At 44.0% G+C, this 22,332-nt stretch overlaps 1 protein-coding gene across 4 annotated transcripts in view; it reads right to left on the reverse strand.

Annotated features, from left to right (window-relative positions):
* dscamb (Down syndrome cell adhesion molecule b) overlaps window positions 1-22,332 on the reverse strand; it is a 91,016-nt gene that overhangs the window by 63,821 nt on the left and 4,863 nt on the right. For all 4 annotated transcript variants that reach the window (XM_040181326.2, XM_040181309.2, XM_040181316.2 and 1 more), the window contains exons 2-3: window positions 11,729-12,046; window positions 10,955-11,101 (exon numbers count right to left, since the gene is read on the reverse strand). In XM_040181326.2, coding sequence (XP_040037260.2) covers window positions 10,955-11,101; window positions 11,729-12,046 — 465 coding nt within the window. The remainder of the gene's footprint in view (window positions 1-10,954; window positions 11,102-11,728; window positions 12,047-22,332) is intronic.

Genomic DNA, 22,332 nt, shown 5'->3' on the forward strand with positions numbered 1-22,332 from the left:
GAAATTAAACACCTAATTAAACACCTAAGCCTAATTGTTCTTAAGGACCTTTAGACAGTTTTTCAAATAAAATAATAATTGTTCTTATTTAAATAAAAAATAAAAATAGAACGAAACAATGTATTTTTAGTGAACGCCTCATGAGACTTTCCTATCTGTGTATTGTGCGACATGGAGTCCACACAACACGCTGGCTTTCAACAGCTGTCTATTACCATCCGATAACACCGAGAGAGGAATAAAACGACGGCGCCGGGCCAGAGGAGGCTGAGCAAACAAACACACTGAGAGGTGGGGAGAGAGAGGGCCCGAGTATTGAAAGCTGCTGAGTGATGTGCGTTTTCTTTTTTGCAGTGCATAATGTTGACTGAGAGAGAGCGAGGGAAGGATACATGCAGGCAGCAGAGAGAGAGAGAGAGAGAGCTGAAGTGTGTTTCAGTAAGAATACAATCCTTTCACACGGCTGATAACCAAAACAAGGCCAGACTGTACTGTATGTATGGAAATATGGCACATTAAGTATGGCCAAGACAGAATCTATAGCGCATTTCCTCCTTTTCTCTGAAATTAAATTCACTGTCAGTCATCCAGCTGCACATCTCGCTTTCAAAATGTCACACAAAATCTAAATCAAGCCCGATCTCTGATTTCAGAGTCGCTCAAATGCTTATTTTTGGACAAACCATTTTCCAAACGGCATGTTCTCATTAATCGTCTCTCAGCATCACATCTATTTGGCCATGATTTTAAAGAACTTAGATTGTGGGTTATCCTGGATTATGCAAAGGACCCTGTGCACAAACACTTATCAGTTTCACTTCTTTGTCCTCCCAATGATATTCATGCCAAATCCCACAGCGTCGTATCTTTGCTCACAGCTGGCAAGTGTAACTAAAGGATTATGCAAGCAGCTTCTACGAGCAAATAGATTTCTCCCTACTTCAGAGGAAACTGCTAGTTATGCAGCGCCTATCTGTCCGCCAGGCATGCACAGAAACACGTCTCCCACTTTCATTTCATTTTGTTTCTTCACTTGTTTTAACAGTGAGAGGTGGATGGGGAAGAAACGGGAGAGCAAACAGAACAAAAACACACGTGCACTGAAGTCTATGTGAGAGAGCAGCCGTTGTGCATCTTCCGGAGGCGGGAGAGGAAAAGCACAAGCGTCCTGACGTCTGCATTTTGGGTTATGGCAGCTAAAACCAAACGGGGGGGGCTAAACTTGCATTAAAGCACCACCACCTAGATGACCAATTAGCACGCTGTGCACCTGGACGAAGCGTCTGAAACACAGGTAGATTAAGCTGCTTCTGGCGTGCACGTTTCTCAAGGTTCATCTCCCACGTTTGGTCGCATCGAGCCCAGCCTATGATTTCTCCGCGTGGCCTCCCCACTGTCCCTGAGGGAGGTGTGTATTCATTAGCATTGATCTGGAGCTAGAAAACACAGAGCAGATTGGGACAGGTCCAAGGCTATAACCGGTACAGGAGCTTACTTGAAGCACAGCACAGAATACATTTACATTTTAGGCAGTTGAGTGACAGACAGATCTGGAGAAACGCAACAGTAAAACTATTTCCAGGCAAATTTTTACATATGCAAAAGAAGAAATCAAGGCCGTATTTTAACTTTAAATATTACAGTTTCAACTTGATGCATTTTAGTATGAAACTCTTTCTGTCTTTCTCGGTCCTTTGTTTCAGACGCTGCTTCGGGTCATAGTGCTGATCTAGGCTCCCTCGCCAGGATCCTTTTGACCATTTTTATTCTGTAATGACCTGAAAGGCATAATGTAAATGTTTCTCGATCAGCAATCCTAATCGCAGACCTGAGATGCAGTTCATCCTCTTCTTGCTGAGCAGGCGAGGCCTCTTTGAGCCATTAGGCTCCAAACAGCTGTGAACTCCTTGTTAGGCGCACAGCAGTGTATCGTTGGAGTCAGAAGAGGGAGCTGGTAATATCTCATTCAGATTTTAAAAAAGGGTCTGACTCTTCTCTTTTGCTGTCCGTGTCAATGCTAGCAGCACATTTTGGGCTAAGCCTCAACCAATCCCTGCAAAGCGCGTGACAAGGCAGTTTTCCTTTGATTATCTCCAAGCTTCTGCAAAACACTTTTATTTGAACTAAAATGGATTCCTGTCACACCCTCGATCCCAACAGCGCATCTGGGACCTTTGAAAATAATTCTGTGCATTAGAACATTTGACATTTGACAATCAATGTATCCTTTATAAAAGACCACGTTGAGCTTGAAATACTCAAATGTAAGATTTGTCAAAATGGTATCTTAAGGTCATTGGGTTTAGGGCAGCCTTTTGGATAATTTAAGATATTTTAATGTTTAATTTAGGATTTTTTCACGTTTTGTGTAATTTTGTGTTCTGACAATGTGTGGACAACTATTAATTGAATGTACAAATAATAGATGAATTAATTAATGTATATGGTTGAATATACATATATATATATAAACTTTGTATTGATTAACAATATGCTTCTTGTCATCAGTCCAAATAATCATCAGTAATAATTAAGTCAGTGAAGGCATAATAGAACAACTAGAACAAATTAAATAACAGAAAATTCTGATAAAACCATTACTTTAATGTTATACGGAATTTAAAACCAGGAAAAGACCAAAAAATGTTCATCCAAACAGCCAAAGTCTCGTCAAAATCAAGTCTCATATGACTATATTAACATAAGATTTATTTCCCGGCGTTAGAGCAAAGCTCTTTTCCATTAAAAATAAAGGTCTTGGATGCATCTTTGTGGGGCTGCTGGATGAAAGTGCTTAATGTTATCTCGGCCGACTTCTGAAAAGTCCAAACTGCATCTCATCTACACCACATTTCCATTGCTGGGAGATGGACAAAGGAGGGAAAGGAGAAAAAGAGAAAGAAATGGAGATTTCGGCTGGGAAAAACAGACAACAATTACACTTGCCCTAGGAGGCCGAGGTAACCTGACCACGTTGCCATGGAAACTCAAGTACAGCAGAAAGTAACAGGAAAATCAATTCAGACGGAGCTTATCTCTCCTCTCTCGCGCTCCCTTCTCATTTCACCGGGGCTACAAAGCACGTTTCCACTCTCCCTTTTTAACCATTGCCGGGCTGATGCAGCACTAATCAAAAACAAACACAACGACTCGGCTTTTCATTCAGCCGCAAATGACATATGTGGATTACAGTGACCAGAGGGAAAAAAACACGTCTTCAAACGCGCACAAAGCGTACGCGAGGAAAACGCACAAATAACCCTTTCTTTTATGCTCTCCGCGCGCTCCCCTCGCAGGGGCAACGCCAGCTGTACGCAGGTGATAAGCCTGTGAGGCGATGTGCGCTGGGCTCTGATTGGCCGACTCAACTGCTACGCGGATGTTGGGGATCGCACGCCGCGTCCGTCAAAAAAAAGGCCACTCCGCTCGTGGTCTCTGTCGTCCTGTGACGTCGCCACCGCAAATGACAGGTTGACTGGCTGCATCCAGAGCGAGAGATTTACAGCCTCTCTCCCCCCGAGTGTTTCAGCACGGTGGAGGACCCCTCGCACACGGGATGCAGGACGCTCGATAAACGCATCACACGTACAGTCACATGATCAGCTGACAGTCGGGGTGCGACAGGGACCTGCAGGGAGTTTGGGTGTTACTTGGCTGCACAATGGCAAGGTGAGGTCAAAGACGGGCTGCATATATTTTCAGTGTGTGTCTGTGTGTGTGTGTGTGTGTGTGTGTGCGCGAGTGTGTGCGTTCTCAAGGCTCACACCAAGAGGCAAAAGGAGAGAAAACGAGCCTTGAAGAAATGTAATGACGCTTGATGCCTCGTGCATCAAGAAGGAGAGAGAGGGTCACCTTGCAGGGAAGTCGGCTGGTCATTTGCCACCGGAGGAGTCAATCTGAAGATCACACGAGAGCTGATGTTGCTCAGTTAAAACTGTGCAGGAATTTAGTATTTTTATACATGATTACCTATCGATGTTAAAGATCAACATTTGCATACATGCAAACTACACTCTGGAAAGCTTATTTTTAGCTCATAGTTACTATATACAGGGCTATTATTTCAAACTTTCCTTCCAGAGTAACTGAAGGCATTAAACCACTGTTTCTGAGGAATAAACCAAACATAATTGTGTAAAATTAGTCGATATCCTATTTTAAGAGAACCCGTTTTGAGAAAAATCTACAATGTATAGATCCATAACATATTTGGTTCTAAAAGCCCTCGTTTGGATCTGGTCTTTTCCGATTGGCGTCCAGCAGGTGCTCCGCCATCCTGATCAGGTCTAATCAGTGTTACGGTCGCCCAGCAGGGGGGCACAGGCTCTGTGTGAAAGTTGAAAGAGGCTCAACGTGATTTACTGTATTTTTCCAGATTAACCACCCTGGGAGGAGAATAAGACCGTGTATTAATCCTTGATTGGATGTAAAGCGAGGAGAGAAAAAATGGAGTGAAAAATCCCTATTAGGTCGGCGGGGTGATTTGAGTTATTAAGTGCCTTTTTTACACTAATCACTCACTTTTAAGATGGGATCAGACACTGTTGTATTACGGGATGTGATTGAGCACACCAGTTTGTCTCCGTTTCCCTCCGGCGCCTGAGCCGGGAACATATGGGGTTCCTTCACGAGCCGCGCCACCTGTCACCGACAGTCGCAAACATGAACGGAGGGACTTTGCACCTCCAACAGCCACAGTCACCCAACAGCCCACATCCAGGAGAGTTTATAAACAGAAATTAATTGCTTGTTCCGGCTGTAATTAGCTCACACCATGCTTATTACTAATCTGTGTCTTGGCCTGACGCCAGGGCAGTTCTGGCCCGGCTCCAGTCCCTTTTCCACGCGGTGCTGCTCAACAGTAATCCATAAGCTGTGGCAGGATGAACCCGTTCCACTAACCCGGCCGTTCTCAACCACACATATCGTATCGTATCTCTAACTTCCCCGCGAACGAGTCCTCTTATTAACCTCTCTCTACTACCGTGTTGCACTTTGCACCCAGATTTGAATGTGCTGGACTGTGGAAGATCGACAATGAAGTTAAACTGTATTTTTTACTTTTTGTTTGGGTGGATTTCAAATGCATGATTTATGCACAACCCAAAACTATAAAAAAAAAAAAAAAACATTTCAAGCCGTTACTGTAAACCCGATTCCTGCATTTTAATGACAGCACCCTCCACCAAACCAGTGGGTATTCACGCTCCGGTCTTCGCTCCCAGTTGAAAACAAAAGGGGCATCCCCGTCACACGAAGCCAAATTGCCTATTAAAGATGAGAGCATGTTCATTCTCCCGGTGCGCCCAGCCATCACCGTCCTAATCATTCTCTGCCTAAACAGCCCAATGGCTGCCATATTGCTGCTGTTTATGAGCAAACACTGATGGAAGAGTGCCCGCTTCAACAGTTGTTGATTTTGTGTGTCCGTATGGAGTATCAGCTGGGAATCGCAGCCAACGTGCCAGAACGTCGTCTGTTGTTCAGCCTGCCGTCACTAAGCACTTTGCTTTGTTTATTGTACGTGCACAGTGATTGGGATGTCAGTAGATGGCTTTGTGTGATGTATAAAGCTTGGATAAGGCATTGAACGCATTGGAGAGCTCAGGCCAGCTCTTCTTCTAGCATCCTCAGACTGTTCTACTCATGTATTATAAAAGACAAAAGCAAGAAAGAAAGAAAGTACGCATTGTTGTTGGGTCACAAATGAGGAGCGTGTGCATCAGTAGCTGAGCCGGAAGGGCACCCCAAAGACGACCTTAGCTTTAAGATGCTTTTGGGAAGAAGAAGAAGAAATCGATTTCCCTCCATCTCTGTCTCAGTAACCCTTCTATTGATCCTTATCAAATATGTATCACATCCTCAAGCCTCCACCGCAGACTTCAAACGGAAAGTCAAAGGAGAGCCAGGTTTCTTTCTTCTCCCAAATGCCAAGAAACAAATAATAATGAGAAAATAACTCAAACGTGAGCTAAAGCATCCTGAAACCACCACATGCTATTAAAGCTTTAAAATAAAAATGTAATTTCGGCGCTTTTAAAACATGTAACATCGAACTTTTCAAAATAACTGAGAATGAATGTGTGTGTTACAAAACGCAGCGTGCACCAGAGAGACACACAAAACATGAAGAAACCCCCCCCCCCCCCAACTATCTCGACTCCAACCTCACTTCTTACTAAAAGGGTCTTGTCTCGTCCTCTTCCAATTCCCCAAACTCCCCTTCACGCAGCACTCGTATGTTGCAAATGCACAAAATGCATCCTTCAGCTCACGTTCCCATAATTCTCTGTGGCAGCAGCGTGATTAATGCACACAACTATTGATTTTTTTCTCTCTGCTCTTTTCCTTTCTTCTTATTTCTTTCAGGAGAGTATCCCCCCCCTCCCAACACTTCCTACTTGACAGTATTACACTTTGCACTCACACACACACACACACACTCACACAAATATAGACAATGAAAATAAGTTCCCAATTACAGCACCTCTGCACAGTGTACAGACAATAAGCAGCTTTCAGGCTGCTGTGTGCGAGTGGACGGGGAAAAGGGGTGCAGTGAAAGACAAGGGTCAGCATTTCACTAACTGCTGATCTGTGTGGGAGGAGGGAGGGAGGGATGGGGGGGCAAGATGATAGGCCGTGTTGTTTTCATAAGGTTTCACTGCAGGATGGGTAGAGTGGTGTGCAGAAAAACTCATGCACCCACAAACAAAAAAACTCACAGCACACACAGCACGCACACACACATGCATGCATACACACACACACACACACACACACACACATGCATGAATGCACATATCAAACTCTAGATCTCCCTCTGATTGCGATGCAGGGATCACCCAGTACGGAGCCCTGGAACAGCAAGAGGCAGAGATGGAGCGCAGCAAAAGTGAGAGGAGAGGCGAGTGGGAAGGGAAAAGAGGGAGAAGATCATGTGGCTAATGTGACGCAGTCCCTTGTTTACAAAGAGAAAAGGCCTCGCCCGCTCTCCTCCTCTCTACCTTTCAAACCCCCTTTTCCTCAATCTCCCGCTTCCCCGGCTCCCTCCCGCACTCCTCCTCGCCTGCCCCCTCCTGCCTGCTTCCTTGCATCTTCTTACTTCCCCAGCTCGTTTCTTCCACCGTGCCCTCCCTTTCAAGGTTGGCCCGACTTTGGGCGCGTTGAATTTACAGCCCCGTCTCCGCCTGCCTCTCGGTGCCCTCACTGTCAATCTCGGTGAAGGATGGAGGCGGTGGCACATCGCTGGCATGATAAATCCCCGCTGAGCAGCGGTGCTGTAAACCGAGCCCCTAACAGTTGCCCCCTTTGAAGAGAATCCTTAGCATTCCAGTGACTGAGCTGGTGGCTGCATGAGACTGTGATTCCATTAGCAAGCAAACTGTTTAATTAGCCTCTATAAGCACTCACAAGAGCCCACGAGAGAGGAGTGAGCGGAATAACAGAGTGCAGAGGCACCTCCATCGCGTGAGAATGGGACTGAAAGAGGGAACTTGAGGTTTCTCTTTACTGCAAGGATTTGTTTGCATGAATTAAATAAAAACGACACCGTTTGTTTCACGCAAGGAGGAAATTGACTGGGCTGCCGCGCCGAGCGGGTTACGCAATAAGATGAGAAGAGAGGAGGAGAGGAGCGAAGGTTGAGGCCGGCGGAGGAGGGTGGAGAGAAGAAGAGCGGCGTAAAGGAAAGGAAGGAATAAAACTAAGCAAACGGTGCTCACATAAAGAATGGCGGCATCTGATATAGATTACAAGACAGATATAATATAAACAGTGTACAGTATAAATGTGTGAACTTATAGAACAACAGTTTGACGGTTTCTTCACTGTTACAGTGAATATAAAGTATAGAAATTCAGTGTTCAGTATAATGATGCTCTGCTAAAGTTAGCACATTTTAGTTAACGTATTCTAGAAACGTAAATCTCCTTCCAACATATTGAGGTAAGGAGTTTTGTATTGTTCTACCATGTCTACCTCGATATCACAAAACAACAAGATAACAACAAAGTGAAAGTGGGAAGGTCGAAGTGAATTTGTTCGACTGAAACCGCTTGAGGTACCATCTTGTTTTTGAGGGGGTCCCAAATGGCTCACGGAGCCTTCCCTCCCGCATGCGTCTTAATTTGGAATAAAGCTTCCTGTCCTCCATCTCCAGCTTAATGTCCAGCACGAGAAGACTAAAGACCTCCTTGTTTGTTTCCAGGAGGAAAACCTCTCCCCATTAGAGGAGCCCTTACTCCCTCCATTTCTCTTTTTTTCTCCCCGTCTTACCTCACCTTTCCCCACCTTTCCCCTCTGATGAAGGTGTTAGGGCCGTGGTGCTTTAGTTAGCATTTAGCACGGTGAGCAGCCGATGTGTCTTATCTTTTATGAAATGTACACAATTAATACAAATATTTTCTCTCTGCAAGAAATGGTAAGTGTTGCAACCAACACGCAGTTTCGTAATGAAAAGTTACCAGAGCCCACGATGGCTTCTTAAAATGTCTTGTTTTGTCACACATTCAGTTCACAATCACAAAGTCTCACTCAACAGGAGGACTCACTCAACATCTGGAATATGACTGCTAGCAGACACAGAATTTCATACAGCTGCATGTTTCTTTAAGCAGAGCGCAGCAAAGGTCGACGGAAAAACACACATCGCAGCTTCATCCCTTTTCAAAAGCGCGCCCACTTGAAACACAAAGCAGCATGTAAAGAAAAGCACGGACATAACGTGTGCGCGCTGCTCAACAAAAGGTTTGTGGGACGACGCCGATACACACGTGCACTGAAATAAAGATCCCCCCCGGATAAAATCCAGGCGGTAACGCGGCTGGACTCTTACCCGCTCTACTTGATTTAATTATTTTTGCCTCTTTCATCTCTCTGTTAGCTGTCAATTGTTGATCAAAAGCGGCGAGGAGGCGGGCATTTGAAAGCCTTTGCTCTGAGATCCGTTTTGAAATTCATGACGGGTTAATGGTATGTTAGTGACATTAGGACCCAGTGGGCGCGTCGTGCTCATTCACATTGAAAACAGGCCGCTTCAAATGACTACTAAGCAGTACTCATTCTGAGAGGTAATTCATATTGTAATTAACTTTTCAATCACAGATGATTAATTAAGACAGGCCCTAGTCTGTAATTATGCATCTATTTTTGACCATAATGTGAATCCCCGGATATTCAAAGATTTTAGCAGCCAGGATTTGAGCCGACGCTATCGCCAGTGCTCATGGGTTTGGATGCTTCGGAGTATGTAAACTGGATGTTCATCTACATTTTATTGATGATTGAGTGACGGTAATTGTTCAACAACACCAGCGTGGTGTTGATAAAGAAACATCACGAGCCTTGCCTGCTCTTCCTCACATTCTGTTGCACAATGCAAAGGTAAGGAAGTGCGCTTGATGTTACCGTTCCCAACAAAAAACATGCCATTAATAATTCAGTGTGGTGTTGGATAGGTTTATTTTGTATCCACTGAGACTCTTCCTGCATGAAAAACTGAAAAAAAGAAGAAAAAAACAGGGGGGTGCTGGAGAAGGAGTTGAAAACTGGGCTGCGTCAAACTGCGCCCGGTTGCCACCGTCGGGTCCTGTTGGCGTCCTGGTGGCCTCTCGCGCTGGCTTCTCCCGATCACGCTGGCGTGCGCCTCCTTCTGACGCTCGCTCCGAGGAGTAAACACGGCCTCTCCGTAACAGTGCGAGGTGAATCCGCTCATGCATCCGAATCGACCATCAAATATTCATCGGCGAGCAGCAGTGATTTTGACAGTGTGCTCGTGATTCTGACGGCGCTCGCCTGCTGCAATGCTTATTGGAGTGAACGCGGACGATCCAACAACGTTGTTGCGAAAGAACTCGAACGAACGCGGGGCCGTAGAATACAATCCATCGAAGCTGTTGGAATGCTCGCATTCATCACACCAGAAGGGTTCACACAAATGCACACTTTAAATTCAAATCGAATTAAATATATTGATATATTTTTACGCCAGCCGACCTTTGCTTCTGATAAAGACGTAGAGGAATTAAATGTTAAGGCTTTCCATCCTCATAATAGACCCTTTTTTTCCCCCCAGGTACAGATGAGACAAACATCCCCTCTGAGTCTTGTCGACATGATTCATTTCATTTACAGAGCGTAATCGTATCTGCATGCCGCATATTTGCCCGCGCTCCGTGACATAAGGCGATGTCTTCACCCGGCAGCTCGCAGCGAGCAACGCCAGCAACCTCCCGGTAAATAAGTCGCTGGCATGGATCAGAACACACATCTTCACGCTTGAGCAGACACATTTAAAATGCCACCAAAACACCGTCCCAGATTCTGCCCTCAGTCAAATGACATCAAGTGCTCACTTACAGGTCCCTGAACGCCCCAGTATGAAGCGAAGTCAGCCAGCGGGCAGTACATGGAGCAATCAAGAGATAAGCGTCCCGTTTAACGCGAGTAAAAAAATCCAACCCGCACAGCGTTCTGCCGTCTGCCGTTGTCCTGCTGTGCCCCTGGATTCAAACAAGGAGGGTAACTAGGTCAACGACGCCACGTAAACTGTTCCACTTTACCCCTCGCTGGACTCAAAATGGAGTTGGCTGAGGTGAAACGTGTATCGGAGAGACGGAAGATCGGTGATTGGAGGTGACAGTGATCAACATGCTGTGGCGAGTGAGAAGGCTGTGCGGAGCTGCAGAGCCTCAGAGAGCGGGACAGGAAACCGGTAAGAAGACGGTGAAGCAGAACGTAGCGTCCAGCGAGCACGGAGGGGTGCTGGGATAAACAAGACAACAAGACAAACACAACTTTCCCTCCATTAAAGAGTGTTTCAGCACAACGAGGCTGCTGTGTGTGCTCTTTAATACCTGAGATACCTTCTACACGTGACTGCGTCGGTGTGTGTGTCTGGATTTATTATCCCACTGTCTATTTACACAGTTTACAAAGTAACAACTCGTCTTACCTGAGTTGAGTGAAACTGTGTCTTTCTCCCATGATACAACAGTGACGTAGGCCTCAACCGAAGCAGGGATAATGCACTTGAAGACGGCTACACTGCCTCTCATGGCCTTCTGGTCGGCCACTCTGACCGTGTAGGGTTCCCGTGAAACTGTGGATATAAAAGATAAACACATTTATGACGAGTCTGATTCATAAGACTGATTTGACTGCTTTAGGTCACTGTTTTTTACAATGTAACTAAGAGAAATTAATGGAATTTTACTACTTTACCAAAATTACACACCAAAGAAAATGGAGTACTTTGAGTGAGCTGAGGTTTGGACCTAACTTGGTCACGCATGCAGCATATATCTGTGCATTAAATCTAAGATGACAGATGACAGGTGGATATCAAACAACATTGTAACAATTGCTGTTGAGAGAACAAACTGTCTGGACAGGAAGTCGTCAAAGTGTTCAGTACACATATATCTGCGGGGGAAGGTCATGTGATACAAAAGAAAGCTCCATAATAGTCGATGAGAGGACAGGACTGTTCACTCAAGTAATCAAAATGAACATGATGTCTCCAATCTACTCCAGCCTTTAGATATTTTTAACAAACGTGCTTTTCCTTAATTAATTTGCAATGACTTTGTTTATAGTTTGTTTTATTTCACCACTGTATTAATGCACAAAGCATCAGTAGTATTTGGGTTACTACTTTGACAACTACTACGTCTCCATGTACCCAACCACTATGAGTCCTCTACGAGTCCTCCTGCCGCGGACTCACCAGCTTTGATGTGGACATCCTGACTCCTGATCTTGCCAGAGGGGTTCTCGGCAGTGCAGTAGTACGTGTTGTCATGGATCAGCTTGCTGAAGCTGGATGGCAGGAAGTTGAAGATCTGGAGGGTTCCGTTGGGGTGGACGTGCCTGATGCCTGGGACATCGTAGATCTCCTCGCCGGTCGCCAGATACCAGCGCAGCGAGGCAGGCGGGGCGCCACCAGCAGGACAGGGCACGGAGGTCCCTGTGGTGCTGGCAAATACTACATCTTGCAAAGATGCATTGACAAAATATAAGCTGGAATGTAAGTCCTCACTGAAAACTGAAAGAGAGGAAACACAGAAGGTGCAGAGTTACAACCACGTCATTTATTGAATCACTCATCCTGTAAAAATCGTGAGCAAAGAACACAGGCGTTTGCCAAGAAATATACTGATTTTTTCATATTCAGATTTGTATGATATGTTTGAGTGTGAAAAAGTAAAAAAGCCCAAATTAGTATTCCTCTTAAGTCAGTGGATGTAAGTGCGTCTAGTTATGGAACATGATCGGTAATTTAGGATTCATCAATGTAACTCCCATCGCTGGGACCTCGGGAACATTAAATTTACATAAACTACTATCAATTATGAAATAAGGTCAGTTGCCTTGATCATGTTCAAGCTTTAATTCAAGGCAAAGCCAACATCACAGTGAAGAGACAGACGTTAAACGCGGTATGTGCGGGAGCATTCTCCAGAGGAGAGCAGGGTAATAAATGTCAACGTTGGACCAATTAGCTCCGTATTAATCTACAGCTGTTTGATTTCAGAGAGCCAGCATCACGTTTGCCGTCAGAGTGTCTGCGTATGAGCGGGAAGTCTGTTTTTTATGTTTCATATTTCATACTTGTAGATTCAGTATTTGCATTTGTGTGTGTGTGTGTGTCTCTCTCGCCCAGAGGCTCCGCTCTAAATGGCTCACGGTGGCACCGCCAGCTGGCTTGGACCCTCCCAGGGGGGAAAACATTTTAGCACTTCATAAATTCCTAACAAGGTTTCAAATTGCAGGCGTTTCCACCCTCTTCTCTGCTCCAGCGGCTCTCAGGCGTGCAATGAGACACGCCGATGACCTACTCACGAACACGCGCACGTCAGCTCAGTGCTCAGTTGTTGTTTTAAAATTAGGAATGCTCATTCAGAGCTATTAGCCCAGTAAAGATCAATACCGCAGCGCAGTTTATGCAGGCATTTGTTGACATATTGGAGATGTGGACAGTTGCACTAATGAATCATACAAATGAGAAAGCCAAACTGTACGAAAGATACAACAAAGTATTGAAGATTATTGAGTCCCGAAGTCCGGTGTAACCAGCAACCTGTTATGATGTAATATGGATTTGGATTATTTTAAGAGGGGGAAAAAGGTTGAAGGTGTGCACACTATATTGGAATATTAGAGTCATTATTTGTACTCATTAAGACGTTGCAAGTATATCATATCAAGTGGTATAGCAAAGAGGACGTAGAATCCAGAAAAGGCACTAAAGAAATATTTAGGTAACGTTATATAGGCCAATATTTAGCTGTAGTCAAGGAAAGTTACATTTAGTTTTCAAACACTGAAATGTTATAAAGTATAAAATGTTTGCTAGTTCTCATCCAGCTGCAAAACTAAATCCAGTTTACACCATAAAAAATTGTGTATAAAAAATGATATAATCTACAACAGGGTTGACTTTGCAGAATTCTTTTGTACCAGTATTTGTTACAGAAAAAAACATTAATTTTACTTGTTATAAGTAAAGTGTTTTAAATGCAGGACTTTTGCTTACATCATACAAAAGATGTCTTCTTCCATCGCTGTTTAGCTCACGTTAGATGATATAACGTTAACATCGTTAGCTCAGTGGTTAGCTTTCACATTTCCAAGGCCTCAAGGATTATTTATTATTTATTTATTAAGGCCTCAATTATTATTTATAATGCACAATTCAACAAAATTCCGTTATAGCTCATTTCCAACGCAACAAAACAGATGACTAACAAAAACTGTTAAAGTTAACGTTGGTGCATTCTGTAATTAGTAGAGTTCTTTTTTCATTTCGAAATAACTTTAGCTTACCTGGATAAACCTAGCTGAGGGAACAACTAGCTAGCATGCTAACGCGTCAGCATCACATTAGCGTCCATTAAATAGATTTTTAGTGAACCGGTGGATGCACTTAACTGCATTTAGCGTGTCAGGTTTTATTAATACGTTTTATAATAGATTCGCTCAGAAAAAAACAACCAACAAACCTGTGACCGTAGCTTTCTCTTTTAGCTAGCTAGCAGCTCTTTAAAACAATGGCTGCTAACTGCTCACTCATTAAGAATCTCATTGAGAAACCAACAGGGGACGCAACTACTAACAAAGACTAAAGTGCATTCATAAAACCTTGCTTCAAAACATCTTATGATACATATGAACATTGAAGTGTTTGCAACTTTACTTAATGTGTTTTAAGTATTTACAATACTATAAAATAAGTCATCAGGACTTGTTTACCTATTGCAGGTGTTTTTAGTTGCCACTGTACTAAAATAACACGTATAACACAAGATATAAATCTTCAAACATTACTCAACATTACATAAAGGAAATGCATGAAGGAGCACGTCACCCTGCAGATACTACGGTGAAATCATGCAGCTGCAGCTTGTACGAAGACGTCAGGTCTGCAGACTGATTACAGAATCTATCTATTTATTAACGATACCTCTGTGACTCTGATTGATGCCTGTCTCTGTATGTTATATAATTATTAATAATACACATTCCTGACACATTCTTTGTTCCTTCAGTTTATGAATTGTAAAAGGCAATGTAAAAGTAATAATCCAGCAATCTATTCACATATTTCTGTGAATATGTTTACTCATATGGAAATGACCCTGTGTACAAATAAAGTCTGAATGCAGGAAATATATAGCAATGCAAAATAAGCAATGCTGGTTCTTACATAAGAAAAATAAATCCCTGAACATTTTTAATAGATTTTCTTTACCGTCCTAAATTGGTTAAACCCTAATCCTCATGATAACGCTAAATATAGGTAGAGTATTATGATTTGACTATCAAAGGCGTTTGTGTTAACTTCACAAAGCATTTTGCATATGAAACACACTGGTTCTCTAACAAATTTGACATTTAATAAAATATTAAGAATTGCCGTATACTCCCTGTAGAGGAGCTTTTGTATTTATGTACAGGCTATTACATTTTAGCCAATTTGAATCTTTTAAATGCGGCGGAAGGTGTGCTGAGTTCTGTTGCACCAGCTAAGATGGAAATAATACATCAAAGTCATATTAAATTCTGTTTCATTCGGTTTTTTTCCCGGCTGGAACAGGGAGTATCAATCTTCTCAGTGCTCTGTTGATAATACAGACTGGAGCTGTGAGGGGAGATCAAAACCCCACCTGTTCGTGGACGGTGCTCAAGGTTAGCAAGAAGGAGAAGATCACTCATGTCAATATTTTAAAACACAAAGCCTTTGCTGATGTTACACACAGTGGACATTTTATTTAAAGTTATTTTTTAATATGTCTTATGACCTAGTGTGAATTGTCCCCAAAAATCATACGATCATTTAGCAAAGTAAATGATATTTTCTTCCATAAGAGAAATGTGACTGGGACACATCAAAGTTTTCTGCAAATACAATTTGGGTACTTAGTTAATTGATACTTTGAACGTCACAGCGCCACAATAACAAATGGTTGGAGAGAAGTAGATCAAAGCAGTGTGCGGTAGCTTGGAAAGCTTCTATTCTGCGCGAGCATCGGAGAAATTGGATTAGGATTTATGTCACGGCTGTTTTGATATTCGTCTATTTCACATATGAAAAGTATGTGAGAGCAACTCAATTTAGACTGGCTGAGTGATAGCGAGGTTGATTTAATTAAAAAATAGAAATGACTCTGGTGGAAGGGTGCATATCACTGCGCTGCTCGTTTTCCTAATTGACTAAGCCCCGGAGCCGGGCCACAAATGGTCCAGTGACGCAGGTACATCAGCCCCGCAGGCCTCACAAAGAGCACCGTGTCATGGCCCAACAAACGGCCGCGGGGCCTAACCACTTACTACATTGCCCGAGAGCAAATCAGTAATTGGCATAATTTTCATGAGCTCAACCGTAAAGGTGAAATAAATGACACTGTTCAATAATGCATCGTATGCATCTAGAATTGAGCATGCTTTTTTTCCGATGGGATATTTTCAGAAAGAAGGGAAGAATGAAAATAGCAGTTTCATTTATGAGAGAATCTAAGGTGAAAATAACACGTTACTCTGGTTCATACACTCAAAAAAAACTTTGCATTATTACAATTGTCTTTTGCACTTCTGCAGTTTCCAGTGTTGAGCTGATGTAACATTGGGATAAATAACAGGGATTCATTTCGACCCATCCAAGTCACATATTTACATTTCGTTCAGCTCAGATTTGGTCTCCACCAACTCCTGAAGGACATTTCCGGCACTTTAATGCTCCATTGAGTTCCCCAGCTAGTGGTTATCTTTCTCTGTTTGCTGCCTGGTGCTGGGCAGGTTGTGCAGTCCAACTGGCATTTATAAGTGTATTTAGAGCCGCAGTAACTGCGCAGCGCTGTAAATACATTCTGTAGCTCGCCATTTATCATCGGGACATAGAAGCAGACTGATTCACGCCATTTTAGCATAGATATATATTGTCTGTTTATTGAATATTAAGAGACTTCTTTGAGAAGAAAATGAGAAGAGAATTTAAGTGGAGAATCCTATTGAGCTTTATTTGCGGCTGACAATGTATTCCTTTAAACGTGACTTTGGAAAGCAGCACAAAATGACAAACAACACCGATGGTCCCGCATCATCAAAAGACTTACACAATAGAGCCGATCAGCTGAAAGTGTGTAACCAACCGTGACAGCGTGCTTTCAGAGCCACTGGGGCGCTTCATTTAAGTCAACACGCAATCAACGGCGATGGGGGCAAACAGCAGGTGGAGATTAATTCACGAGTCCCAATTGACCCTAAATATTTTTGGGGATACCTGAACAAAACATGTAGAAGTCACAGGGAGAAGGTGTGATTTTTAGCATCTCATGTACCTGCAGGGTTAAAGCAAAAGGTCCAACCTAGGAACCCTCACTCAGTAGTTACAGGTTCTATCTTTCACGCAGCCGCCGGCTTTGTTCATGAGCACGAGCGGAAAACAGGAAAAGGCAAAGAGAGAATCAGAGAGACGTTTCAGAGGGCACTCGTTGAGCGAGTGAAGCCATTGTCAGAGTTGTCATCGGCGCCGCGGTCGGGGGACTCGGCGCCGTATGGCCGCGTGGCACCGCGTGCTCCACAGTGACAGCGGGGAACTCTGGGTAATTAAAGCAGCTCTCCGCTCTGTGCCCTCGGGGCGATTCTGCGCGGGATGTGAGGATCACGCTCACAGTCGAGACTCACAGATGCCACGGCAATTCTCCACCGTAACACATTCCTCTTCCTGCTCCTTGGATTTATGGACAGCAGCATCAGAATGGCGTAAAGCATGCAAATGAGCTCCGTTCTCTGCAGCTAAAAATAGGACATTGACCTGTGCATGACCTATATTTTAAACATAGTGTGCAGTTATATGACCCGAAAATTAAAAAAAACTGGGACGGGCAGACGACACCCCATGAGGTGCCAGGCGGTCCGGTACAAGTAAGCGTTCCCACTGATCTGATCTGCCCGGAGGCAATACACCATGCCGGGAAGTTAAATGACTGTCTTCCAATTTGCTCTCATGAATATTAAGCAGTGCTGTGACAGTAGAAAGGCTTGGCTCCGCGCGCGCTGCTGATCCACTCCGACAGATCTGTCCTCTGATGTCTAGGAGGGGCGGGCAACGCTAAAACGAGGCCCCCACAGCAGATGAGCCTCTTCCTCCCCGGTCTTATTTCCACGTCTTCAATGGGCCAGAGTGGCTGCCTGTCTCATCAAGGGGGAAGCCAGAGACCCTGGACTGATTCTCACATTAGCAGCACTGAGCGATAAAGACAGTGATGTCTAAATTATGCTGCTGCCGCTGCGGATGGTGAGTGCACGAGATTGGATCTGATGAGGGATTACACGGTAGCCAACTATAGCAGCCTCCTCTACTGATGATGAATAAAAACTTCCACTAGTGGTAATCTAATATTGCTTTGTTCAGGGAGACCCACGTCTGTAATAAAGTCAATAAAACAAAGATTGCATTTAAAGTGTTGCATAGATTCACAGTGTGTTTGCTATGAGATTGTCTCTGATATACAGCAGTCGACATACCTGAATTATTTTCCACACCTGCAATCTTACTTATTAATTTATATAATTTTCTAATTTTACCAGGAAGAGAGCAGCACTGTGGTGTTGCCTCTCCTCAACCCAATTAACCAGAGCGAATAACTGTGTATTTATAGAAAGCGTAATGCTAATCCTTTTGAGAAACAGTGTGAATATATTTATAAATATTTTTTTTATGTTTGATTCATTCTTGTGGCGGTTAATGGACAGACTGCCAAAAAGTCAACCTGTGGCTCTTGAATGCAGTCGGATTCATGCAGATACATAAAGAGCCACGTTATAAAATCAGGACAGAGAGATACTTCATTTGTTCCTGTGTGGAAATTGTGTTTGCAGCTCAATCACAAAGCACGACCTCTTTAAAAATGTCGTGACCTATAATGCCAGTTGCGGTGTTTTTAACAATTGCTTTGCTTAAAAAGAAACACCCATGTGTTAGCCTAAAGGCAAAAGAAAAATGGGGTGGAATAATGGAGTAAATTCAAGGTGATGCGGTAAACTACTCAATTAAGAAATGCATTGCCATCACATGGGTCCAGGAACAGAAAAATCACAATAATTGTGCAGCCCACGCTTGAGATCGAGCTGAACTCCTCCACAATAGTCGGCCATTCGGACTCGGCTGTATTTTAGATGATGTGCACAGATTCAAGGCCGCTGCCGACCGGTTTCCCGGTCCGGAGCTGGAAGATTCTCTTTGTAATTAGCGATCATACTGACATATGTCTGATTGAGACGTGAGTGGATATAATCAAATCACCTCCAAACTAATCCAATGGTCAGCATTTACGGCCTCCCTTGATAACGCGATTAGGACGCAGCGTTGTCGTTGCACAGATGCCCGTTGGCAGAGGCCTTTCCTCAGTTAAACATGTAGACATGGCACATAGTAGACAACCAACCTGATTATGTCACCTAACATTAAGGTAAGGGGCATTCAAAAGAGTCGCTGCTGATGGAGTCTCAGCGTGACCGCTGTCCACCTGGCGTGCCGGCCGAGGTAGCGGGATGTCCGCGGAGGTCTCGGTCACGCAGGCGATGTGACACGAGAGGCCGCTGAGGAGAAGGAGCCGACACCGATGGCTTTTGGCCCCCAAGCCGTCTTCTTTCACTTGTGTTACCTGAATCTGCTATGACACGAGCTTCCTTTGGAGAACGACAGCAAAAACAACCTTTTCACCCATTTCATTCATTCGTCATTCTGAGCGCTCACAGGCCAAAGTCATCAGCTTCATGAAAATGTATTTTTTAGAGTGGAATAAAAAAATTTAAAAAAGAAGTGAAGCACCGACCACAACGATAAAGCTAAATGGAGGACTTTGTAACCGAAACTTGGGTTTCACGTCCGTGGATGTTCAGTTTAGATAACAAAAATATTTGGTTTTGTACTTTCATAGGACAAACTGTCATAATGTTGTCAGTGAATGCAGATTCTGACTTGTCAGATTAAAATCATCAGTACATAAAAGTAAGGACGGACTTGTTATTTTGCTTGTTCTTTATGTTAAATATTCCAAATACGCATTTTCTGTATCCCTTCTGCAGAGTGTTGTTGGTCTTCTACTTGCTTTACAGCGCTTTTGAACTTATTTGGAAAGAAGCCGTACAAATATGCTGCTCCTACTATTTGTGCCGTACAGGTGATAATCGTATTTAAAGGCCATGAAGGTATACGGCTATCCCCGTTTTGTCCAGGAGACGTCTGTGACCGGCAGCTGGTGGAGTGTGTTAATGTTGATGTCACAGCAGCTGGCTGCTCTCATCCCGTTAGCTCTGCTTGCCTTTATCAATCCCCTCCCCCCCCCCATCCTCCTATTCCCCCTTTAAAGCTGCTGCGTGCCTCGCTCATTTTAATACTCCAGACTCATTTGACCGTCTTTATAGACTTTACCATATTAAACATTTATCGCAGCCATTTCCCTAAACCAAGCATGTTTATTCAACACTTAGGGGACCACAGCCCAGCTCCTTTCAGCATCCCCCCTCCCCTTGCCCATCCCTGCTACACACACACACACACACACACACACACACATAAACACTTGTTTTCTCCTTTTCCTTGTTTCTCTCGTCTCTCCCTCGGCCCCCCAGCTCTCTTTATTACATCCCTCCTCTATATGTGCCACTGCCGGGATAAAAAAGTATTTTCTTCCTCTGCTCTGGTCATCCTCCCCCCTAAAGGCACAGAGGTTGTATCATCTATTTAGAATTTTTAAAGAATCCATTTTTATTTAATCATCTGATCAAACAGTAATTAGCATAATCACTTGATGGGATGGACCCAAAAACAGCACAAAATAGATCTCTTCCTTGCAACAGTCTGCGAGGACAACATGTGAACAGCTGCGCGCCTGCAGGGACAGATGTGCGTCCAAATTACCTTCCTTGGTACAAACAATACGTCCAATTCTTTATTCCCTTCAATTACGCAGCCACTGCAAAATGATCAATTCAGTGCTGGGCGACCCTAAAAATCAAATGCACTACTGCCAGGCCCCGTGCCCGCATGTTTGGTGTCGTACAAGATGGCCTCCTGCAGCATCCCGCCGCGGCCTGAGCAGAGGAGGTCTGGGAATTCTAGGAATACCAGAAAGTGCTAAGATTATTGACAATGCACTCAGTCTCACACGGGGGGCCGGGGGGATCGATGAGTGGCTAGAAGGACATAAATCAGACTCCTGTGGCTCCACTCCATGTCACACCCTTACCCATCCAGATCTCCAATTAAATACACACAAACACACACTCACTCAGGCAAGCATGTATGCACACAAAGAACGCCCACTCTGCCAAACCAGCACCTCCCTACACAATAAAGCCCCCGCTTTACACACCTCACACACACACATGCACACAGTCTCACCCACCTTACCTCAACAAGATGACAGCGCTTTAAAAATGGCCGGCTAAAAATAGCCGGCCACTAACTTGGTCTTAAATCTTATCATCGGCGCCAGGTATAAAAATAAAGAGCAGTGTCGAGAAACCGAGCTGGACCCATTTGTCTTTCTGTCACTCTGTCTATCCGCCTTTGCCTCCATCCCTTAGCCTACTTTAATATTCAGACTTTGGCGCATCACGGGCCCTGGCGAACGTCTGCTGGATATGTGGTCCTGAATAATCTGATTGAGGGGCGGATGTGAAATATAAGGCAAAGTTGCAATGGTTGGAAAAATGCAGAGGTCGCACGGGCGCGTTGTGTGATTTCTCCTTCTCCTGCACACATCAGGCAAGTCGATGAGAAGTAAGAAGTACGGGAAAAGAAAGAGAAAGAGAGGGTAGACTTGTTAGTGAGCTACAGCGCGTCAGGAACATGCATCATGTCCAGGCCGGAGTCACAGGATCAATTGGGCCTCGGGCCTCGGAGCGCGTTGAGTTCAAAGCCCAGGCCTGGTATGTGGAGGACTGGATTAAGAGGCAGTATTTATGAGGTCCAGAGTGAATGTTTGTCTGGGTGGGTGATGGATAGCAAACCCAGCCCACCTCCGTCACCTGTCTTTCACAATGAACAAAAGCTGTGGTAGGACTGTGGCTTTAGTTGTGCATCCAGGGTATTGTGCGCATGCACCAACTCTATTTGGTTACGGTAAGGGAAAGCTTGTGGTTTTAGCTTCATTGTTACTCCAATGAATAAGCAAACACGCGTGACCAATAAAGACCATGATCTTTACCTAAAGATGACCCACGAGACGTGATTACAATCACAATTTATGGATATTGTTTGAAAAGATGACACAGAATGGTTCCTCTTCCTTGCACGTTAGTATTATATAAATGCAATTTCTACACTCTGAGGAAAAAAGATAGTTTTGCTGCATATTTAAAACCTTGTCTTATACAGACAATTGAATATAAAACAAAATTGTGCCTGTGAGAAGAGAAGAACACGACAAAAGACCCCCTACATTGTGTGTTTGCTGATCAGCAATGTCCCTGCAGAGGATCTGCCCCCCTTGGAGCTTTGTGACCTGCCTCATGCTGATTTGAGATTTCAAAGTTGCCTCTTTTATCGGCGACAGCGGCACAAATTTGAGATTTTACCACATCGTTCTTATTTGTTTAAAGAAAAGGTTATACAGTCGGTAAGTGGAAAGTCGAGGTCAACATTTCTCATGTCTGAGGAAGGCCTTTTCTAAACTTGCAAATCTTTGCAAATGCGTAAAGATAGAACCACGACTGCTCAGGGGAGCAGACGCGCATCTTTCTTGACTTATGCAGTTTTTAAATCGTTAAATAAAGCTTTAACTCCAGTTCCTCCGCAACTGTACCTGTGCAGTGCAGCACAGT

The sequence above is a fragment of the Gasterosteus aculeatus genome, chromosome 1 (assembly GCF_964276395.1).
Source record: "Gasterosteus aculeatus chromosome 1, fGasAcu3.hap1.1, whole genome shotgun sequence".
NCBI classification, from domain to species: domain Eukaryota; kingdom Metazoa; phylum Chordata; class Actinopteri; order Perciformes; family Gasterosteidae; genus Gasterosteus; species Gasterosteus aculeatus.